This window comes from Suncus etruscus, chromosome 13 (genome assembly GCF_024139225.1).
Source record: "Suncus etruscus isolate mSunEtr1 chromosome 13, mSunEtr1.pri.cur, whole genome shotgun sequence".
Classification (NCBI taxonomy): domain Eukaryota; kingdom Metazoa; phylum Chordata; class Mammalia; order Eulipotyphla; family Soricidae; genus Suncus; species Suncus etruscus.
The window spans coordinates 12,991,723-13,012,360 of record NC_064860.1 but is presented as its reverse complement, the minus strand read 5'-3'; the positions used below and the strand labels follow the sequence as shown (position 1 = coordinate 13,012,360).

Below are 20,638 nucleotides of genomic sequence, written 5' to 3'. Positions count from 1 at the left end.
TTCCTTGTTTTCTTTTTTTTTTATTGTAAAACAAGTAGAATCTTTGAGAAGAACCAAGAAGTGATTTTGAAAGTAGATAAATAAGATTCAGAGAATCAGTAGTAAATACAGTTATTCAGAATTCTTTTGTTTAACAAAGCATGTGACCAACCTCCTTTATTTATTTTTTATATTATTATTTTGATTTTTGGGCCACATCTATCAGTGCTCAGGAGTTACTCCTGGCTCTGTGCTTAGAAAACACTATTGGCAGGCTCAGGGGACCATATGAGATGCTGGAGATCGGTAGATCTGGGTAGGCCGTGTGCAAGGCGTTACCCAATGTGCTATTGCTCTGGACCACTTTATATATTTTAAATAAATTGCAAAGTTAGGAAGCACTAATTATAAATGTGTCTAAGACCTCTGACTCTTTCCCCTGTTACTTTCTGTTCACCTTTTCTTATCTCACCCCCTCCATTTCTCTTCATTTATGGTCTTTTCGTTTCTGTAATCTGAGACCAAGGATTTGCCTGCCTTTAGTTGTCTGATTTCCTTGTCGTCTTTCTTTATTTTAAATGAAAAAATTGCTCACCCACATACCTCGTCATTGCTTGTTACATTCTGGCATCCCTCTGTCCCTGCTTTTCTGGCTCCATCTGGACAGATTGCAGTAATGTTAAAATAGACACCTCTTACTTGGTTTTCCACCTGAACTTTGACTTCTGAAATGAGTTTCTGCAGAGATATAATTTTAAAATTACATGAAATGTAACAAATAAAAGTAAGCAGCTAAACTTAGGCATTTATTAGAACATTATACATTTAATTTTAATTAAGTCAAATCTGTTTTTATTAAAGGATAAATAAAAGCTTCCAATAATGGCCCAACCATATTTGGAATACATAAAATGTATTAAACTTTTGTACTAGATGTATTTAAATTATTTTTTTAAAGTAAAATTTTTTTTTGCTTGTTTTGTTTTTATTTTTGGGCCAAACCCTGTGACACTAAGGGTTTACTCCTGCTCTGCGCTCAGAAACTGCTCCTGGTTTGGGGGACCAGATGGGACTCCTGGGGATCAAACGATGGTCCATCCTAGGTTAGCCACATGCAAGGCAAACACCCTATTGCTGAGCTACTGCTCCGGCCCCTTTTAAACTTTAAACTTAATTTCTTTGACATATTTTGAGCATATGAAAGATCCCTCAGTTTGTTACAAAACTTTTTAAATTTGGTAAAACTGTTTTTGGTAAATGTTCAATCAGGCATTAAAAACTTATATTAATCATGGCAGTTTAAAAATTGAAGCGGGGCACTGGAGAGATAGCACAGTGGTAGGGTGTTTGCCTTGCATGAGGCCGACCCAGGAGGACCCATATGGTCCCCCAGCCTGCCAGGGGTGATTTTTGAGTGCAGAGCCAGGCATGACCCCTGAACGCTGCCGGGTGTGGCCCCCCAAAAAATCAATCAATCAATAAAGTTTAAAAATTGAAACCTGCTTCTGATTTTTGCAGCTGTTAAAGGAATAGTTGTTTCAAATACATTAGACTATCAGTACAGCTAGTGTTTAGTTGATACATAATTAAAAGCTAAATTTCATGAAAGTCATGTTCATACTGTAGGTATAAGAACATCTGTCAGTTACTGTTCTAGATATTTTCTAAAATTGGCTTAGAATCTTTGCCAAATCCATAGGGTTTATTTGGGTTAATCAAATTGTTCTGATATTCAGTATCATCACTGGGGTCCTAAACTGATTCAAAATCTTTTTTTTTAAATATATTTTCTTCTTAAAAGAAGAATTAAGACATGCCAGAATTTTACCGTTCCTCTTCCAACTGGTATGTGCGGGTCTCTTAATAGTCTCTATATCACAGATAGTTTTTTTCCTATGGATTGTTACTTTAAAAACTGTGGGTTTCTTACTGGATCTTTGGATAGGATACAGGATATGTAGGATATTATGAAATTTCTTGGTAATAAAGTAAATCCTAGTGCTCTAAAAATGTGGCACCTTATTGAATGTTTGATTTTGAGGTAAATTTAGGTCGTTTCCCCCTACATTTTCTGCCAATGAGGTAAAGGAGGAAAAGAGAGTTAGTGGTTGGGCCTGGGTTAACCTATTGTTCTTATCACCGTTCTTAATGTGATGTGGTTTCTTGTCATAGAAATTGGAATTAAAGGTGTACTTGAAACAAGTTTTTAATATATGCATACCTTATAGGCTTCTATGACCAAATTATTGAGGTTTGTAGCCTTTGATTCAATTTCTCCAGCAATGGTGCCAGGCAGGAGAGGCAGAAGGTCCTAGAAAATATGACAAAAGTGTTTACACAGTGACAGTAGAATTGAGTAGTTTAAGAAACATTAAGTAGTTAAGAACCATTAAACTTCTTATCTTTGTCAGTGGAATATACAGCGTAAGAAATATACAAGCAATTGGAAGGGTAGTTTAAGCATTTAATTAAGATTGTAATAGATATGCATACATGCATGAATTTCCGCCCTTGTGACTTAAATTTCAAATTCAGACCAGAATTTCTTAAAGTACCTTTCAAAAACCTGATCCCAAGAAATTAAAGATATAAACAGGATTTGAGGATCCTGGGAAGCTGTGCCTCTTCTTGTTGGAATCAAAATGTGTATTAATAAGTTAAAGCTTCAGATAAAACCAGAAAATTGGAAATAGCTTTATTTATTTAGCATGTATTTAAATTTGTTTAATCATAAAACTATAGGTAATACATAAAGATATCTTGTAAAGCTATTGTTCCATGGAATGGCATTGTTTAGAATGTGATGGTCCTGACTAGAGGCAAAAATATCAAAGTACAACTTTGTGCAAGTTTCATGGATCAGATATTCTGGGTAGATAAAATTAAGTTGTTATGGAAAAGATCAAATAGTTCTAATAAAAAACAAGACTTAGCAAATGCTTACATGTTTATCTTGTTTGTAGACCCAAGAAAGAACAGACAGTAAAGTGAAGGGTACTTAGTTATAAGAAATCAAACTCTGAAATGTCTTGAAACTTACTTCAAAGTTCAAAACAATGGCCAGGGAATAGAGAAAATGTATTGCCTACAGATATTTTTTACATCTACTTAATTTTTTATTTTATTTATTTATTTATTTTGTGCCATATCTAAAAATGTTCAGGGCATTGTTACCATTGGGTCTGAGCTCAGGATCACACCTGGGTGGGATCCAGGGGATCAAAGCCAGGTCAACCATATGCAAGGCAAAGCTCTAACCACTATACTAAAGCTCTGCCCACTATTTATCTATTTGTATTAAGCATATTGAGTTTTGAGATGCTAAATTAGTAGACTACTTATTTTTCATTCTTAAAACGCTCAGAGGAATTTAAATGGCATTAAAACATGTATTTGAATATCCAGAATAAAAAATAACTATATACATGGGCTAAAATAGAGATTTGCATCAATTCTAATTAGAAGGCCAGCAAGCATTTGATGGTTGGCCAAGGGCTGCTAGGGACTGATTTTTGGAGAAGGTGATCATGAACTGTCTTAAATGAATATTTGAAATGAAAAATGCTCCCAGTAATTGTGGTAGGCACAACAGAGGGAACTTAGTGAGTACATGTAGATAGGAGGATGAGAAACATGGCTGGATGAACACATTCAAGGTAAAAAATAGTGTGATGGGGGGCCGGGCGGTGGCGCTGGAGGTAAGGTGCCTGCCTTGCCTACGCTAGCCTAGGACGGACCGTGGTTCGATCCCCCGGCGTCCCATATGGTCCCCCAAGAAGCCAGGAGCAACTTCTGAGCGCATAGCCAGAAGTAACCCCTGAGCGTCACAGGGTGTGGCCCAAAAACCAAAAAAAAAAAAAAAAAATAGTGTGATGAGATGGGAAAACCCAGTAGGGACTAGATGACTTCATTTACAACATTTAAAACCTGGCCCTCTAAATCAAAGAAATGCATACTCTAGTACGCATTGAGTACTCTAATGAATACTATGGTCATCGTTGTGAATTAAATAGCTCACCCCAGCAGACAGTATGAGAATTTAGGCAAAAAACTTGAGGGCTGTTATGGTCAAGAAGGAGTTTGATACAAATATTTTAGGCAACTAAATCAGGTAATTGCAAATGTACATGCAAAAATATTGGAGCTTCTCAGCACTTCAGAGCTGGTGAATTTTCACTCTTCATTCAATTAAATGAATAGTTAATTTGGCTTTGTGGTCATCAAAATATGCGCAAAAGAGGAGGGAGAAGGGGAAATCAGTAGAGCCTATGGCATTAAAAAAACAATCAGAGAAAAAAAGAGACAGAAGCAGACCAGCCCAAAACATAACAGTTCTGGTACTTTTAAAGCTCCTACTTAATAGCTAAACTCAAAATTTGGGTACTTACAAGATGTTTGATGAAACATACAGCCATTCTACATTTGTTTCTTTATATTTAAAATTGGTATATTAATATTAATTTTGTTGCTCTCAGTGTTAGGAATTTTTAAAATAAAATGTTAATAAAGTCTTTGTCAAAAGTAAATACTCAATAAGTAGATAAGCTACTATTGTCAAATTAGTTTAGGTAATTTAATTTGGGCAGACAAACTTTTTTTTTTTTTTTTTTGGATTTTGGGTCACACCGATGATGCTAGGTTGTTACTCCTGGCTCTAAGCACAGAAATCATTTCTGGCTTAGGGGACCATATGGGACACTGGGGAGAATTGAACCATGGTTCGTCCTATGATAGCCGAATGCAAAGCAAACACCCTACCTCTGCACCACCTCTCTGGCCCCAGACATTTAACTTTTAATGATGTAAATGTTTGTTTTACTTCAATTATTTAATGGTATGTAAATTTTGGAAACTAGGAAATTAAAGTTCTATTGTAGACATCTAAGGGAAGAAAGTGAGATTAAAGTGATGTTTTCATACAGAGAGTTAAATAGCATAATTACTTTAATATATTCTATATTCTATAGTTCCTTCCATGTAATTATTATTGAAGTAATCAGAAGTTTTGTAAGTGAATGTTCCGGAACTATCTAGATTCATGATCAGCTTTTAGATTTTTATTATCTCATTTCTTTGAAGAAATGTTTCTTACCTGTTAAGTAAAACTAGGGCTCATAAAAAAAATGATGCTTTGATAATACTCTGGGGTAATTTACAGTTGCATTTCTCTGTATTTTACAAATCTCATTTGCTATTTCATTAAGGGAGATAAAATGTTGTAGGTAACATAGCGTAAAAGTGTCTTCTGGTGGTGAGTTTGGAGTGGAAACATTAAATGTCTTAAATTCTATTATCTGAAGTTTTGTAAATGAAGGTGAAGAAATAAAAACTTAAAAAATAAAAAAAATAAAGTTTTCAGATAATAAATATGGTGATTGGGTATTTGGTAAGGGGTGGAAAGAACGCCAAAATGGGTGATGGAAACATTTGTTGGAAGAAGCAAAGGAGATGAGGAAACTAAATGGCGAGATATACATAAAGGGCATTCTAGCATCATGGTAATAAAAGAAAAACAGATTTGGGGAAGATGAAAGGTAAAAGATCATGAACAAAAAGCTATAGTAGGGCGCCAAAAAGCAGTCTGTGCTGTTCTTGTTCTAATCATAGTTCTCACCAAAGGATTCTGAACAAAACCAAGACTATCCTTATGCACTGATTGTGTTAGTCATTTCAGAACTTCTTTTGTTCCTCTGCGGTATGATTTAGGACAAATGTACATCTGTTGTTGCTACTGAAAAGCTGATAGTCCCCAGTTGTAATCTACTATAGGGTATGCACATAAAGTATACTGAGTTCAAGTGCGAACTCACTACTTTTCTTTTTTGGGTGTGGGGGTGGGGTTGGGCCACACTCGGCAGTGCTCAGGGGTTACTCCTGGCTGTCTGCTCAGAAATAGCTCCTGGCAGGCACAGGGGACCATATGGGACACTGGGATTTGAACCAACCACCTTTGGTCCTAGATCGGCTGCTTGCAAGGCAAACGCCGCTGAGCAATCTCTCCAGGCCCGAACTTACTACTTGTCACCTAATAAAAATCCTCTATTATAATCATATTTGTATCACATTTATATCAGTGCTCATACTTGGTTATAGGCATTATAAACTTAGAATTTGTACTTAATGCACAAGAATGTATGTTAATTAGTATAGTAAAAAAGTTTAGATTATACAAAGTCTGGTAACTTTGGAGTCAACCATGAATCTAGAATATTTTCTAGTTTCAGCCCATAAAATATTTTTTTTTTGTTTTAGAATGATACCTACCTTATACCATTGAAATTGTTTTCCTTGGACTGCAAAAATAACATTAATGTTGTTGTCTATTAATTTTTCTGAAAGTTGACCTAATGAGGGATGTTCCTGTAATATATAATGAAAAAAATAAAAGGTTAGAATTTAGTAGTTGCATCCCATATCTGTCTCTCTAGTTACAATGATGAAGAAACCACATGACTGATAACATCCTTTTTTGGGGAATGATTATGATTTTTACTACAGGTACTTAAATTTGCTTTAAAATATTGACATTAGCATTTTTTTTTTTTGGTTTTTGGGCCACACCCGGTAACGCTCAGGGGTTACTCCTGGCTATGTGCTCAGAAGTTGCTCCTGGCTTGGGGGACCATATGGGACACCGGGGGATCGAACCGCGGTCCGTCCAAGGCTTGCGCAGGCAAGGCAGGCACTTTACCTTTAGCGCCACCGCCCGGCCTCGACATTAGCATTTTAATGTTATTTAATAGCATAGTCTCATAAAAGATGAACTGAAAAATAGTTGATTCCAATATAGTTTAAAAGTGTTCAATAATTCTTTATATTCACATCAGACTCAAAACAATATAATTAATTGGTAATTGCCAATTGGTAATTGGCTGCTGCCCTCAGGACTTATTGTTGGATCTGCATTCAGGATCAGCCCTGTTGATATTAGGGAACCATATGTAGTGCTAGTGATCAAACTAGCGATCAATTGCATCCGAGGTAAGTGCTGTACCTTAGTATAGCACTGCCCGCTGTCCACTTTCTGGCTCTGATTGAATGGTAACAATATCCAGAAATAAATATTAGTGACCATCATATTCTGAGGTGAAATTAGGGAAAAGTATTAAAATGAAAATATATGAACATATATACACAAATTTATTTACTGCTCATTTGATATATATATATATCAAATGAGTAGTAAATAAATTATATATATAGTAAATAAATTATATATATATATATTATGGATATATCATAAACTGTTTTAGAGCAAGAAACCCTGTGCTTAAATCATAGACTGTGGGATTAAAATGAAAATATATGAACATATATATTAAAATGAAAATATATGAACATATATACACAAATTTATTTACTACTCATTTGATATATATATTATATATATATATAGTAAATAAATTATATATATATATATTATGGATATATCATAAACTGTTTTAGAGCAAGAAACCCTGTGCTTAAATCATAGACTGTGGGATTAAAATGAAAATATATGAACATATATATTAAAATGAAAATATATGAACATATATACACAAATTTATTTACTACTCATTTGATATATATATTATATATATATATAGTAAATAAATTATATATATATATATTATGGATATATCATAAACTGTTTTAGAGCAAGAAACCCTGTGCTTAAATCATAGACTGTGGGATTAAAATGAAAATATATGAACATATATATTAAAATGAAAATATATGAACATATATACACAAATTTATTTACTACTCATTTGATATATATATATATAGTATATAAATTATATATATATTATGGATATATCATAAACTGTTTTAGAGCAAGAAACCCTGTGCTTAAATCATAGACTGTGGGATTAAAATGAAAATATATGAACATATATATTAAAATGAAAATATATGAACATATATACACAAATTTATTTACTACTCATTTGATATATATATATCAAATGAGTAGTAAATAAATTATATATATAGTAAATAAATTATATATATTATGGATATATCATAAACTGTTTTAGAGCAAGAAACCCTGTGCTTAAATCATAGACTGTGGGATTGAGGAGAGAATGTAGTAGGGAAGGTGCTTATTATGGACATGGCTAATTTGGGTTGGATCACTGGCATGATATATGGTCCTCATAGTTCCATCCAATGTGATTCCTAAGCAAAGTTAGGAGTAAGCCCCAGAGGTAAACAGGAGGTGTGGCCCCCAAAGAGAAAAACAAAGAAAAATCCTAGGTATTTTTCTTTTCATAAAAACTCCTCTACTAACCTCTTCCTAACTGGATATACAGAAAAATGATATAAAAAGTTCACTTCCAGTGTTGTTACTTAGAATCTAGTTATACACGCAGATTATTATGTGACTAAGCTTACACAGTTTATGATTTAAATTTAAATGATAAGTTTGTATAGATTTTACTTCCAAGGATTTTGCTTACCCTTTTATACACAAATACCAGTGAGTTTTATTTTAGGGAAAACCTCTTGCTAAATCCTGCTGGTTAACACTTAGGCACTGTGGCAATTATGTGACCCATCTATTAGAATTATATGCCCATAGAAAAGCTGCAGCCTTGTGTTTAAAATTATGATCCTTGACATCAGTAGCATTGTGACTATTGGTGTTCCCACTTCAAATGCATATGTGAAAGTGTAAACCTTTTGATGTAAGTGGTTAGGCCTTTGATAGATAGTTTGTATTATGAAAGTGGAGCCCTTTGAATGAGATCAGCGTCTCAGCAACGAGACCCAGTAGCTTGCTGGCTTCTTCCATTATGTGAGCTCACAGCTAGAAGGTGCCTGCTATGAAGAAAGATTTTCAGATTTTCAGAAAGAAGATTTTCACCAGACACCAAACCTACTAGTATTCATGAGAAATAACTTTCTATTGGTTATTAGAATTTATGACTTTTGTTATAGCAGTCCTCAAGATTAACCACCCTCGTAAAATTTTTGATTTTTAGATAATCTGAGATTGCTCAAAAAACCAAATTAAATTTTATGAACTTTACTTATATGTGATATGAAACCATTTATGAATAGGTTTATAAAGCACTACTACATTAATTTGTGTAAGAAAATTTCTGTCTGGGGCATTTATTAGGAATATTATTTTAAAGAAACAGAAAAACCATCACAAAAATAGGTCTGCCAGATAATTATCATTACAGCATGCATATTTTAAAGTACATTTATGACAATTTGCATAATGCTAGAAAATTAAAGAGAACAAGTAAGGGAAGAGTAAATGTAATTATTTGTTTTTTTTTTATGGCAAAAACTTTTTAAAACATATTGGCTTTAACCAAAAAAACAAATAATCACATCGCCAAGTATTTATTTATCCTACAATTTTAAAACCACTCATATTTTAGGGAAATTTAATCCATATGTCTTTAGCCAGCTTATACTTGAGACATACAAAGTAAAAAGTTAAAGCACAGTTCAGTATGTAAGCAGTTTATGGGGGCTTCTTAATCCATTTATTCCTTTCAAAAACAGGAAGTTACATTAACCAAAAGTACACAAAGTTTAGATCTAGAAAATCCTAGCTTGGCTAGAAGCTTACTGGAAAAGTCTCTTGCGTTCTAAAGTCTGAAAGAACACATTTTATAAACCTTAGGGAAAAATATGCTATAAAATTCCAAATAACTTAAGGCAGATTTGTTAAAATTGCAAATGTTTAACAGATGTTTGAGTAAATTACTATTGACAGGAGAGCTATAGATTAATGGACATTGTTAAAGAACCTTCTCTTCCATGAAGCATCTTATAGCTTAAGTACTTTATCTTTCTTGTTTTGTGTTTGTATTTCACAAGCAGGATTACTCCTGCTTCACTAGCTGTCCTATTCGGGTGATGTCACTGATCCTCTATTTTAACTCCCCCTTTGTCTAACCCATTAATAGAATTTCTCCGAACTCTGAAAAGAATTAACAGAGATAACAGGCATTTAAGAACAGAAGGAAGAATGGAGACAATGTGCTAAGATAGTCATTTAAAGAACTTGTTTGCAATTATGCAATTTTGCAGCAACCTGGATGGAACTGGAAAACATTATGTTAAATGAAGTAAGCCAGAAGAAGGATAAATACAGAATGATGTCACTCATATGTAGTAGTTGGAATAATTGCATGAAGAAATGCAGTGGTCTAAATGGGAGTTGTCTCAAGTTCTCTTGACCTCATAGTATAGAGAGAAGGAAAGATATAGAGTGCAGGAGGAGAAACACAAATATGAAAGGATAAGAGCCAGGGGCTAAGGGGGTCTTAGGTATATATGTGGAGATAAAAAAGGACAGAAATAAATATCTAAGTCAAAGTCAACAACAATGGAATCAAGAGAACCAAACTAACAATCTTAACTTAAAATGAGCTTGTTGTAGTACTGCCAGTCTGGGGTTAGGGGATAGTGGTACGGGATACATTCTAGGAACATGGAGGAGGGAGGTCAACACTGGGCCTGATTCAATGTATGTCTGAAACCCAGCTATGAAGTACTTTGTAAATGACAATGGTTTCAATAAAATAAAAATTAAAAATAAAACTCCTTTTGTATTCTTCTTCACTGATACCTTCCTTGTGACTTATGGGAAATATCTTATAAATGTTAGAAGAAATGAACAGGCAAGAATATTCACTGGGGCCATTTCTGGTTAAAGTGGTAGCTGTGTGGGAAAATTTTTACCAGTATGCAAATACACAGATAATGAATTTTCTTCATAGAAGTAAAATTAATAACAATTTTTTAAAGAAAATATAGGATTGTCTATCCCAACACACAAAAAGTAACTACATCATCTTGGTGAAATACATTATTCAGTTATCCAACAGTTTTCTTAGAGTTTAATTGTTGAGATAAATGATATGGAACAGTCTTGTAATAGTGGTTTATTTAAAGATGTTAACTATAGGGGCTGGTGAGGTGGCGTTAGAGGTAAGGTGTCTGCCTTACAAGTGCTAGCCAAGGAAGGACCGCAGTTCGATCCCCCAGCATCCCATATAGTCACCCCAAGCCAGGGGTAATTTCTGAGCACTTGGCCAGGAGTAACCCCTGAGCATCAAATGGGTGTGGCTGAAAAACCAAAAACAAAAAATAAAGATGTTAACTATAAATTGTGAATTGTCATTCCACATTGATCCTAATAGCCAAACTTCTATCTTTATATAGTATAGTAATATATAGACCAGATTTTTCATCAGTGGTGTTATTGACATTTGGGGCTGGGTTTTCTGCACTGTGGAACTTTGCATTGAAGGAATATCCCTGACCTGCTCTCACTAGAAAAGGGAGAAAGCCTACATCTTCCATTGTAATACCAAAATGTCTCTGAACATTGACATGTTTTCTGTGCAGAAAAATATCTCCAGCTGAAAACTGTACTAAAGTAGGCAGGGACTCTGGAAACTGACCCCATGTAGTGATGGTTGCCTGTCTTTACATCTCTGTAGTCTAGGAGTTCTTTTGAATCATGAATTTCAGATTGAAGGTGACCAGGGGCTCCTGACTTCACATCACACTCCCTGGATTTTACTCCAGACACTCTATGGAAGGCTTTGTGATTTCAGAAAGTTTTTATTTTCTTTATAGTGCTTCCAATTTCTAATATGTAAAATGGAGTGAATAGATATATCTCCCTCCCACTGAAATGCAAGATGATGATACATAAATATAAAAGGAGAGTGCAGTACTGTTTAATTAAAGACACTTGGAGGTTCTCACTACAAGGATAGATATTGGCCTCTGAGATATTCTTGTTTGACTTGTTTCATTTTATGACTTTCCAAAATTGGCTCCTAAGGTTTGGCCTTGCCAAAGTGTATTAGTTGTAACCAAGGTATTCAATGTACTGCCAGAGGGACACAGACAAAATATTTTTTGTAAACTTTTCAATAAGAGTGGTAATAAAATCTTTTCTGCCTAAGATAACTTGAAAAAGAAATAGAATTTAATGGGAACATTCTATTTTGTAGATATTTACATAAAATTGTTTGTATTGTACTATTTTTGCAGCGCACTATTTTTTTTCTCATTTTATAGCCATCATAAAAGCAATGTTAAGTTGGCCCAGGTGATTCTGTGTGCAATTTGCTTTCAATTAAAATAAAATAAAAAATGTAGTTTACAAACATCATTTCCTAGTCATTTTTTCTGTGAGTCTGAAAGGCATTAGAAATTGTTCTATTTTCCAAATTGTTATTGAAGTCCTTATTTTATGACATTTATAACTTAAAACATTCTAGAGAACAGATTACTGAAAGCAGGCATATTGTTCAACTATGAACAACATATAAAGAAAAATTTCACATGGATTTAAAAAATCCTGCATGCTTTCTGAGTGATATTTACCTTTTGTTTTTGATCGCCATGTTCACGAAATCCCAAAGTACTATAACACCCTGAGGTGATTGTACGCTCTTTGGTTAATTTTAAGATATCTATTTTTATGTAGTGTAGGCAAAGTGAAAAAAATTTGTTTTAATTTGTTCATATTTAAATTGCTATGTTTGAGTGTTTCGTGGCGTACACACGAGCTTCTGTCTCTGCATTCAGGAATCACTCCTGTCAGTGCTTGGAAGACATTACTCAAAGCAGGGGCTCAAACCTAAGTTGGCTGGGTGGAAGGATAGTGCTTTACTTTCTGTTCTCTCTTTGGCCACTAGAGTCACATCAGTCACTTCCATTGGACTAAATAAATACTTATTCTTTTCTCCTAACATGATCTTTTGGTTTAGATGATCTTCACAATTGTCTTTTTTGTTTTGTTTTGTTTTTTTTGGTTTTTGGGTCACACCCGGTGGTGCTCAGGGGTGACTCCTGGCTCTATGCTCAGAAATAGCTCCTGGCAGGCATGGGGGACCATATGGGACACCGGGATTCGAACCAACCACCTTTGGTCCTGGATTGGCTGCTTGCAAGGCAAATGCCACTGTGCTATCTCTCTGGGTCCTCACAATTGTCTTTTTAATATACATTAAGATATTGACTTTAAAGTATGACCAAGATATAGTGCTATTTTATTTTTTATATTTTTAAAATTCAGTATTGTATGAAATTGGGAATAATGCAGAAACAGGTTTAGAAAAATATATTTTGCAAATGTTTTAAAAATTTTGAAAATAGGGGCTGATGAGGTGGCGCTAGAGGCAAGGTGTCTGCCTTGTAAGCGCTAGCCAAGGAAGGACCGTGGTTCGATTCCCCATTGTCCCATATGGTCCCCCCAAGCCAGGGGCAATTTCTGAGCGCTTAGCCAGGAGTAACCCCTGAGCATCAAATGGATGTGGCCCAAAAAACAACAAAAAAATTAGAAAATAATTTGAAAAGAATCTTTGAAGTTGAATATAATTTTTTTAATTGACACACCAAGTTATTCCCTTTAATTGTCATTAAAGCATTTACATTTGGTAGTTTTCTGAAAGACTGCCAATATTAAATCGGTATGAATACTGGCATAGGAAAAAGTTAGATATTGAATAAGCAAGTATCCTGGGCAAAATATTTACCTTCCCTTCCCATTTTATCAAAGGTAGATTATTAGGTTACACCTTACTTTACCTAAAATAAAGATCATCCCTGGCTCATTTGTATGTTTGTTTACAACTTGGATTAACCCAAAACAGAAATTGTTTTACTTGTAAATCTGGCTGGGAATGGCTCAGGATAGCCTGAACTATCTGTCCTTACAGTCCCACCCAACGTGTTCTCTGTATCTGTGCTCAATAAAAACTGCAGTTCTGGGTGGCAGCTGGTAGAGATATGAGGTAGAAGATTGTCAGTGTATATGTGATTCACCCTCAGCCTGGTTTGGATTATTTCATGTACAACTGTGATTCAGACTCATTCACCTGGGCTTGGAGATATGGCATGTGGTGATTTGACAGAGTATAATGAAAATTCAGTAACCTAAGAAATAAACAGTAAGTCTGGCAGCTCTGTGTTAATAAACAGAGGAGCTCATCACAGCATCAATTTGAAGGATGTTGATAGAACCAGATATTAGCTAGTAAAGTTTTAGTTCTTGATCTAATTGATGTTTTAATAACTGTGACTTTACATAATTATAAAGCTGTCTAAGCTTTGACTTCCTCATCTGCAACATTGGTTGTAATGAAGACGGAAGAAGACAATGCCCAGTACAAAATAATTGCTCATTGAATTAGCATTTTTATTTAGTATGTTCTGGGATAAAGTGAGATAAAGAGAAATTTAATGTTTTCTGAAGTTTGATAATTATTTCTTAGTCATAGAGCATCAAAAAATTAAACCAGAATTTATTTCTCTAGTAGTTTGGACTTTGAAAATATCAGAAATAGGTTTTAGAAGAAAAAGGAACAGAAATAAATATAATAGCAATGAAAGTGGGAATCGGAAACACAGTACAGCAAGTGGGCACTTTTCTTCTACACAGCCAACCCAGATTTGAACCTCAGCACCACAGATGTTCCTTAAAGCTTCATCTGTGGTGATCCCTGAGCACTACAAGGCGTTGATCACAAACAGGAAGAAAGAAAGAAAGAAAAGAAGAAAAGAAAGAAGGAAGGGAGGAAAAAGAAAGGAAGGAAAGAAGGAAGGAAAGGAGGAAGAATAGAGGTAAGGAAGGAAAGAAGGATGATGAGAGGAAAGATGGAAGTTAATTTAGGCAACAAATGTAGAGGTTAATAATATATCCTTTCTAGCTCTCATTCTTTTACTGAAGTTTGAATAAAACTTAATATAATGTAATATAACCATAGGCAAAGTATAACTATATGTGTCTTAACATAAATAAAGGGCATGGTTAGAAAGTTCCATGGTAGGTCAGAGACAGAATACTGACTTTACACCTATGAGGAAGCGAAATACTTAGGCTATACATGTTATGCCTCCTGTAATTTAGTTTCAGTCCACGAAGATGATATTCTATTCTGTAGCTGGTCTACCCAAATGAGGCTGCAGGAAAGAGAAAAGTAAGTATTCAGCTAGCAGTAAAGATATTCTGAGAAGAAATAAAGATATTCTGAGAAGAAAAGTAAGTATTCAGCTAGCAGTAAAGATATTCTGAGAAGAAATATAATAGAATTTTAAAAAGAAATATGACTGAAGTTAACACAAAAGGAGACTCCAAACCTAAGCTATTCAAAGAAAATGTGGAGTATGGTAGGATCTTCCCCCCCCCTTTTTTTTTGTATAGTATTATTTATTTATTTTTTAATAATATCTTTACTTAAGCACCATAATTACAAACATGATTGTAGTTGGGTTTTAATTATAAAAAGAATATCCTCCTTCACTAGTGCAACATTCCTATCACTGATGCCCTCATATCTCTGCTCCCCTTATCTCTGCCTGTATTCAAGACAGACTTCCTACTTCCCACATTCATTGATATTGTTATGATAGTTCTCAGTGTAGTTATTTCTCTAATTACACTCACCACTGTTTGTGGTGAGCCTAAATATTATGAGCAGGTCCTTCCAGGCCTCATCTCTGAGTATTATTTCAATAATGTCTTTTATTTTTCTTAAAACCCATAGATGAGTGAGACTATTCTAGTCTCTCTCTTTCTCTCTCTCTCACTCTTTCCCCACTCTGACTTATTTTACTCAGCATAATAGATTCCATGTACATATCAAAAAAAAGAAAAAAATCATATGATCTTATCAATAGATGCAGAAAAAGCATTCGATTAGGTCCAACACCCATTCTTGATAAAAACTCTCATCAAGATGGGAATGGAAGGAACTTTTCTCAATATAGTTAAGGCCATCTTCCATAAGCCAGTGGCAAATATTATTGTCAATGGAGATAAACTAAAAGCCTTTGTTTTAAAATCTGGTACAAAACAAGGCTACTCTCTCTCACCACTCCTATTCAACACAGTGCTAGAAGTTCTTGCCATAGTGATTAGGTAAGAAAAATTGATCAAGGGAATCCAGATAGGAAGAAGTCAAGCTCTCACTGTTTGCAGATGACATGATACTATATTTAGAAAACTCTAAAGACTCTACCAAAAAGCTTCTAGAAACAATAGATTCATTTAGCAAAGTGGCAAGCTACAAAATTAACACACAAAAATGAATGACCTTATACACCAATGATAGAGGATCTTACCTATTTGAATCTCTCCATTTAGGATTGAAGTTATAACAATATTTCACAATCTCACTATTTATGAGTCATTGTATATGACTTTTCCAGATATTTACTTTTTGGGGGCCATACCCCAAAATAGTGTTAGGGATTACTCCTGGCAGGGACCATATGGATCATAGGTGTTGAACATTGGTCTGCTGCATGCAAGGGAAATGCCCTACCTGCTGTACTGTTGCTCTGGCCATCTTCCAAATATTTACCTGTTGAGGTTAGAAGGATTGAGCAATGATCTAGTTTATGCTCTGAATGCAGGAAATCCAGGTTAAAAATCCTGGTACCACTTTCCTTTTGAAACACTACCTGGAGTAACCCTCTAGCATTGCTGGTTGTGGCTCAATAATAAGCAAGCAAACAACAAAAAACACAAAATAAAAAAAAATGTAAATGTAAATTTTGGGGAGTTTAAAATAATTTACCAACAGTTTTATATGAACTTTAGGCCAGTTTATAAATACAAATGTAACAATGTAGAAATACAAATTAATTTTAATTATATTTTGTCTTGTACTTTTTGAACTAGCTTAATTGTTTCATTTTTTCTTTAATCAAGAATATAACTGTAGGGGGCCGGGCGGTGGCGCTGGAGGTAAGGTGCCTGCCTTGCCTGCGCTAGCCTAGGACGGACCGCGGTTCGATCCCCCGGCTCCCATATGGTCCCCCAAGAAGCCAGGAGCAACTTCTGAGCGCATAGCCAGGAGTAACCCCTGAGCGTCACAGGGTGTGGCCCAAAAACCAAAAAAAAAAAAAAAAAAAGAATATAACTGTAAAGGGTAAAGATGTTACACCTTTTTATTCTCTGTACTATCTATTGAAATAATGGAACATTTTTTTATAATCTTATAAGCAGACTTTTTTAAATGAGCAAAATGGAATCAATTTTGGCTCTGCCACTTATTTTGGTCAACTTATTATCATCTTGTTTTTTTTTTTATATAAATACAGGTTTATAACTACCATAAAGAATTGTAAAGACAAATTTGGTACTAGAAACCAGTGTTGCTTAGCCTTTTCCTGACCTTGTTTCCTTCCTATGGTTTCCCTGTCCCACTGAGTCCTACATGATCTCATGCTATTGGGCCCATGTACACAATTTTCAGTTGTGCCAAGAAACTCAAATATCATTTAACACTACTGGTATTGACATTTAAGAGACTAAGCCAAGAAAACGACTTTCATTATTTATTTAACAGCTATTTTAAAGTATCTGTTTAATAGCCAAAATGGAGATTATAATAATATAAAGGACATTTTAAAATGCTTTTTCTTTCTTTTTTTTTTTTTTTTTTTTTGGTTTTGGGCCACACCCATTTGACGCTCAGGGGTTACTCCTGGCTATGCACTCAGAAATTGCCTCTGGCTTGGGGGACCATATGGGATGCCGGGGGATCGAACCATGGTCTGTCCTACACTAGCACTTGCAAGGCAGAACATCTTACCTCTAGTGCCACCTTCCCAGCCCCAAAATGCTTCTTTCTTGAGGTTCCCTATGCTACTGGATAGGTAACATGTAAATCATGGTGCCTATTCACACAATGTTTTTTTTTTTAATTTTTATTATAAACAAAGTGAATTACGAATCTTTCACAGTAACTTTTAAGGTACCTAGTGACAATGAATCAGAGGCATTCCCACCACCAGTGTTGTCCTTCCTCCACCCCTGTTCCTGGCATATCTCTCCCCACCCAAGTATTCACACAATTTTTAATTGTGCCACCCACTCCACACACAGTAGACATGCTGCTCCATATAGTTATGGAAATTCTAGTTCATCAGTATTTTCAAGGAGTAGTTATTATTATTGTGTTGTCATTGACTCTCATAAAGCAAACTATGTAGAAAAACAAACTCTGGCCCATGTCAGTTGATTGTAGTAATTTTCTTAATAAAAATAATTTTAATTAGGAAATGAAAGGAGGGAAACAGAAAGAAAAAGAAAGGTTAAAATTTTCAAAAGACAAAGTGAGTTCATCCAGAAAGGACAGACCTAAACATTAGCCTTTCACCATTTTTTTTTAAAATCAAACAATCATAGACTTCAGCCATGAAGCTCACATACCATTTAACATTCCTGCTACTGACAGCTAATGTCAGGAAAGCTGTGTTTTTATTACTCATTTAACTTATATATTTTTTTAAATTGGTCTATGATGACCAACATGGAGATTATGAAGGGCATTTTAAAATTATAAATAAATGCATAAAGTTGTTTCAGAGACAAGTAGGTTAATGCTTAGATCAAGATCAAGATAGCCTTCTTTTAAAAAGAGAGACAGTTTAGCAGGGTATGACACTTTCTTTGCACAGAGCCAACCTGTGTTTGCTCCTTGATACCCATATGATCCCTTTAGCATAAAGAGTACAACCCTGGAGCAGAGTCAGATGTAAGCTCTGAGCATAGCTGGAGGTATCCCCATCTCAAACAAACTATCAAATATACAAGATAGATTTAGAAATATGAGTTTCAGAGCAAGGTATGTCTTGAATGCATGTCCAAGGGATCAATGGAAAAGCTTCAGTTTCTGGGGCTGGGGTGGTGGCACAAGCAGTAGGGTGTTTGCCTTGCATATGCTGATCTAGGATAGACCTCGGTTCAATCCCCCACTGTCCCATATGGTCCCCCAAGCCAGGAGTGATTTCTGAACACATAACCAGGAGTAACCCCTGAGCGTCACCAGGTGTGTCCCCCCCCAAAAAAGCTTAGCTTTTAGTATTAAATGGCATTATTCCTAGAAATGAAAAGGTTGTTACATGATTTACTAAAAATACCTAAGTGACATTGAAGGTTCATGCTTTTAAGAAGGTGGAACAATATTCAAGATGGTAAATAAATTTAATAAAAGTTTTTCAAATTCTTCATGTTGTAGGATCTCAAATATGGCATAAAATTCCACCAGAATTATAGTTTATTTCTGCAGGGTTATAGGGCATGGCATATAACTAGTTATGAGAATATCTTTGCCTTAGGAATTATTTCTAGATAAGCAATAGCATACTTGCAGACACAGTTATGGAGAGATGACAAGGCAATAATAAAAATAATGTGCTTTTTTTCTTAAAAAAAAAAAAGCATCCACTGTGTCACAATTAAAAAGTCTTGTCTCCTCTCCTATTTCCTAGTAAATAAATTAGAGATCAGTCTGAGATTGAGGAGTTTAAATAGAAAGAAGGAAAAATAAAAAAAAATTACTAAATTGAAGTGGGTGGGTATTCCAAAGTAAACTATGACCCATAAGAAAATAATTAGTAGAAGAAAAGACATTAATGTAATCCACTCTAATTAACCAAGATTTAAATTAAATTATTTTAAATTATTTGTTTATTTTTTATTTATTGGTTTTTTTTGGGGGGGCACATCTAGAAAATCTAGAAAATGCAGTATCTGATATACTCTGGCTCCAACAATCTGACTTACATAAATTTTAGATAAATGTTTTTTGATTCTATGAGTAAAATCAAACTATTATAGATTTAGTTAATCTGAATACCCTCATAGATTTATTGAAAGTCTAGAGAAAGATTAGCACAGGAAGCCAATTTAGTCTTTTAAAAGTAGTTTTAAGGCATTGGAGAGGTAACACAGCTAGTATAGTGTTGTCTTGTTTTCAGCCAACCCAAGTTTGATCCCCAGCATTTTATATGGTCCCTGGAGTCTTCTGGGAGTGATCCCTGGGAACAAAATAGAGAAGGGAAAAGGAAAGCCCATTACATTACTGAACAACCAGTGGGTTAAAGAAGCAATACAAAAATCATATGAAAATATGAGAATGAGGATACAAGCTACCAAAACTTTTGATACACAGCAAAAGTAGTGTTAAGAGGAAAGTTCATAGCTTTTCAAGCATTCATCAGAAAGAAAGAAAAAAGGGCCCACATAAACAATTTGATGGATCAGCTTTAGAAATTAGAAAATGACCAATAAAATGAAATGAAAGTAATTAGTAGAAAGAAAAAAATAAAATTTAGAGCTAAAATTAATTAACTGAAATTTCTCAAAAAGAATTCAAAGGATCAATGAAGGCAAAATTGGTAAACCATTACCAAGACTTACAGAGATAGAGTGAACCCTAATAAATTGAATCAGACACCAAAGAGGGGAAATCATACCAGATGATATAGAATTTGAAAGGATCATTAAAGATCATGTTCAGAAACCTAATGCCATGAAACAAGAGAATTTCAAAGAAAATGATAAATTATTGGACTCTTCTAACCTCCCAAGGTTGAACCAAGATGAGTTGGAATACCTGAACAAACCTGTTACTATTGAGAAAATTGAAATGGTACTTTAAAGGCTTCCCAAAAATAACAGACTAGGCCTTAATGGATTCACTAGTGAATTATTTTAAATCTTTAGAGAGGATCTATTACCAACCTTTTTCAGACTCTTCCAGAAACTTGAAGAAACAGAAATATTCCCAAATAGTTTTAATGAAGTACAAACTAGCTTGATACCAAAAGCAGACAGAGACATCTTAAAAAAAGAAAATTATAGGCCCTTTTTTTTTTCAAAAAAAAATTA

At 34.5% G+C, this 20,638-nt stretch overlaps 1 protein-coding gene across 1 annotated transcript in view; it reads right to left on the bottom strand.

Moving 5' to 3' along the window:
- The window catches only part of ITGB8 (integrin subunit beta 8), a 102,529-nt gene that overhangs the window by 13,422 nt on the left and 68,469 nt on the right, over positions 1-20,638 (bottom strand). The window contains exons 7-9 of the mRNA XM_049785707.1: positions 6,244-6,339; positions 2,201-2,290; positions 583-717 (exon numbers count right to left, since the gene is read on the bottom strand). Coding sequence (XP_049641664.1) covers positions 583-717; positions 2,201-2,290; positions 6,244-6,339 — 321 coding nt within the window. The remainder of the gene's footprint in view (positions 1-582; positions 718-2,200; positions 2,291-6,243; positions 6,340-20,638) is intronic.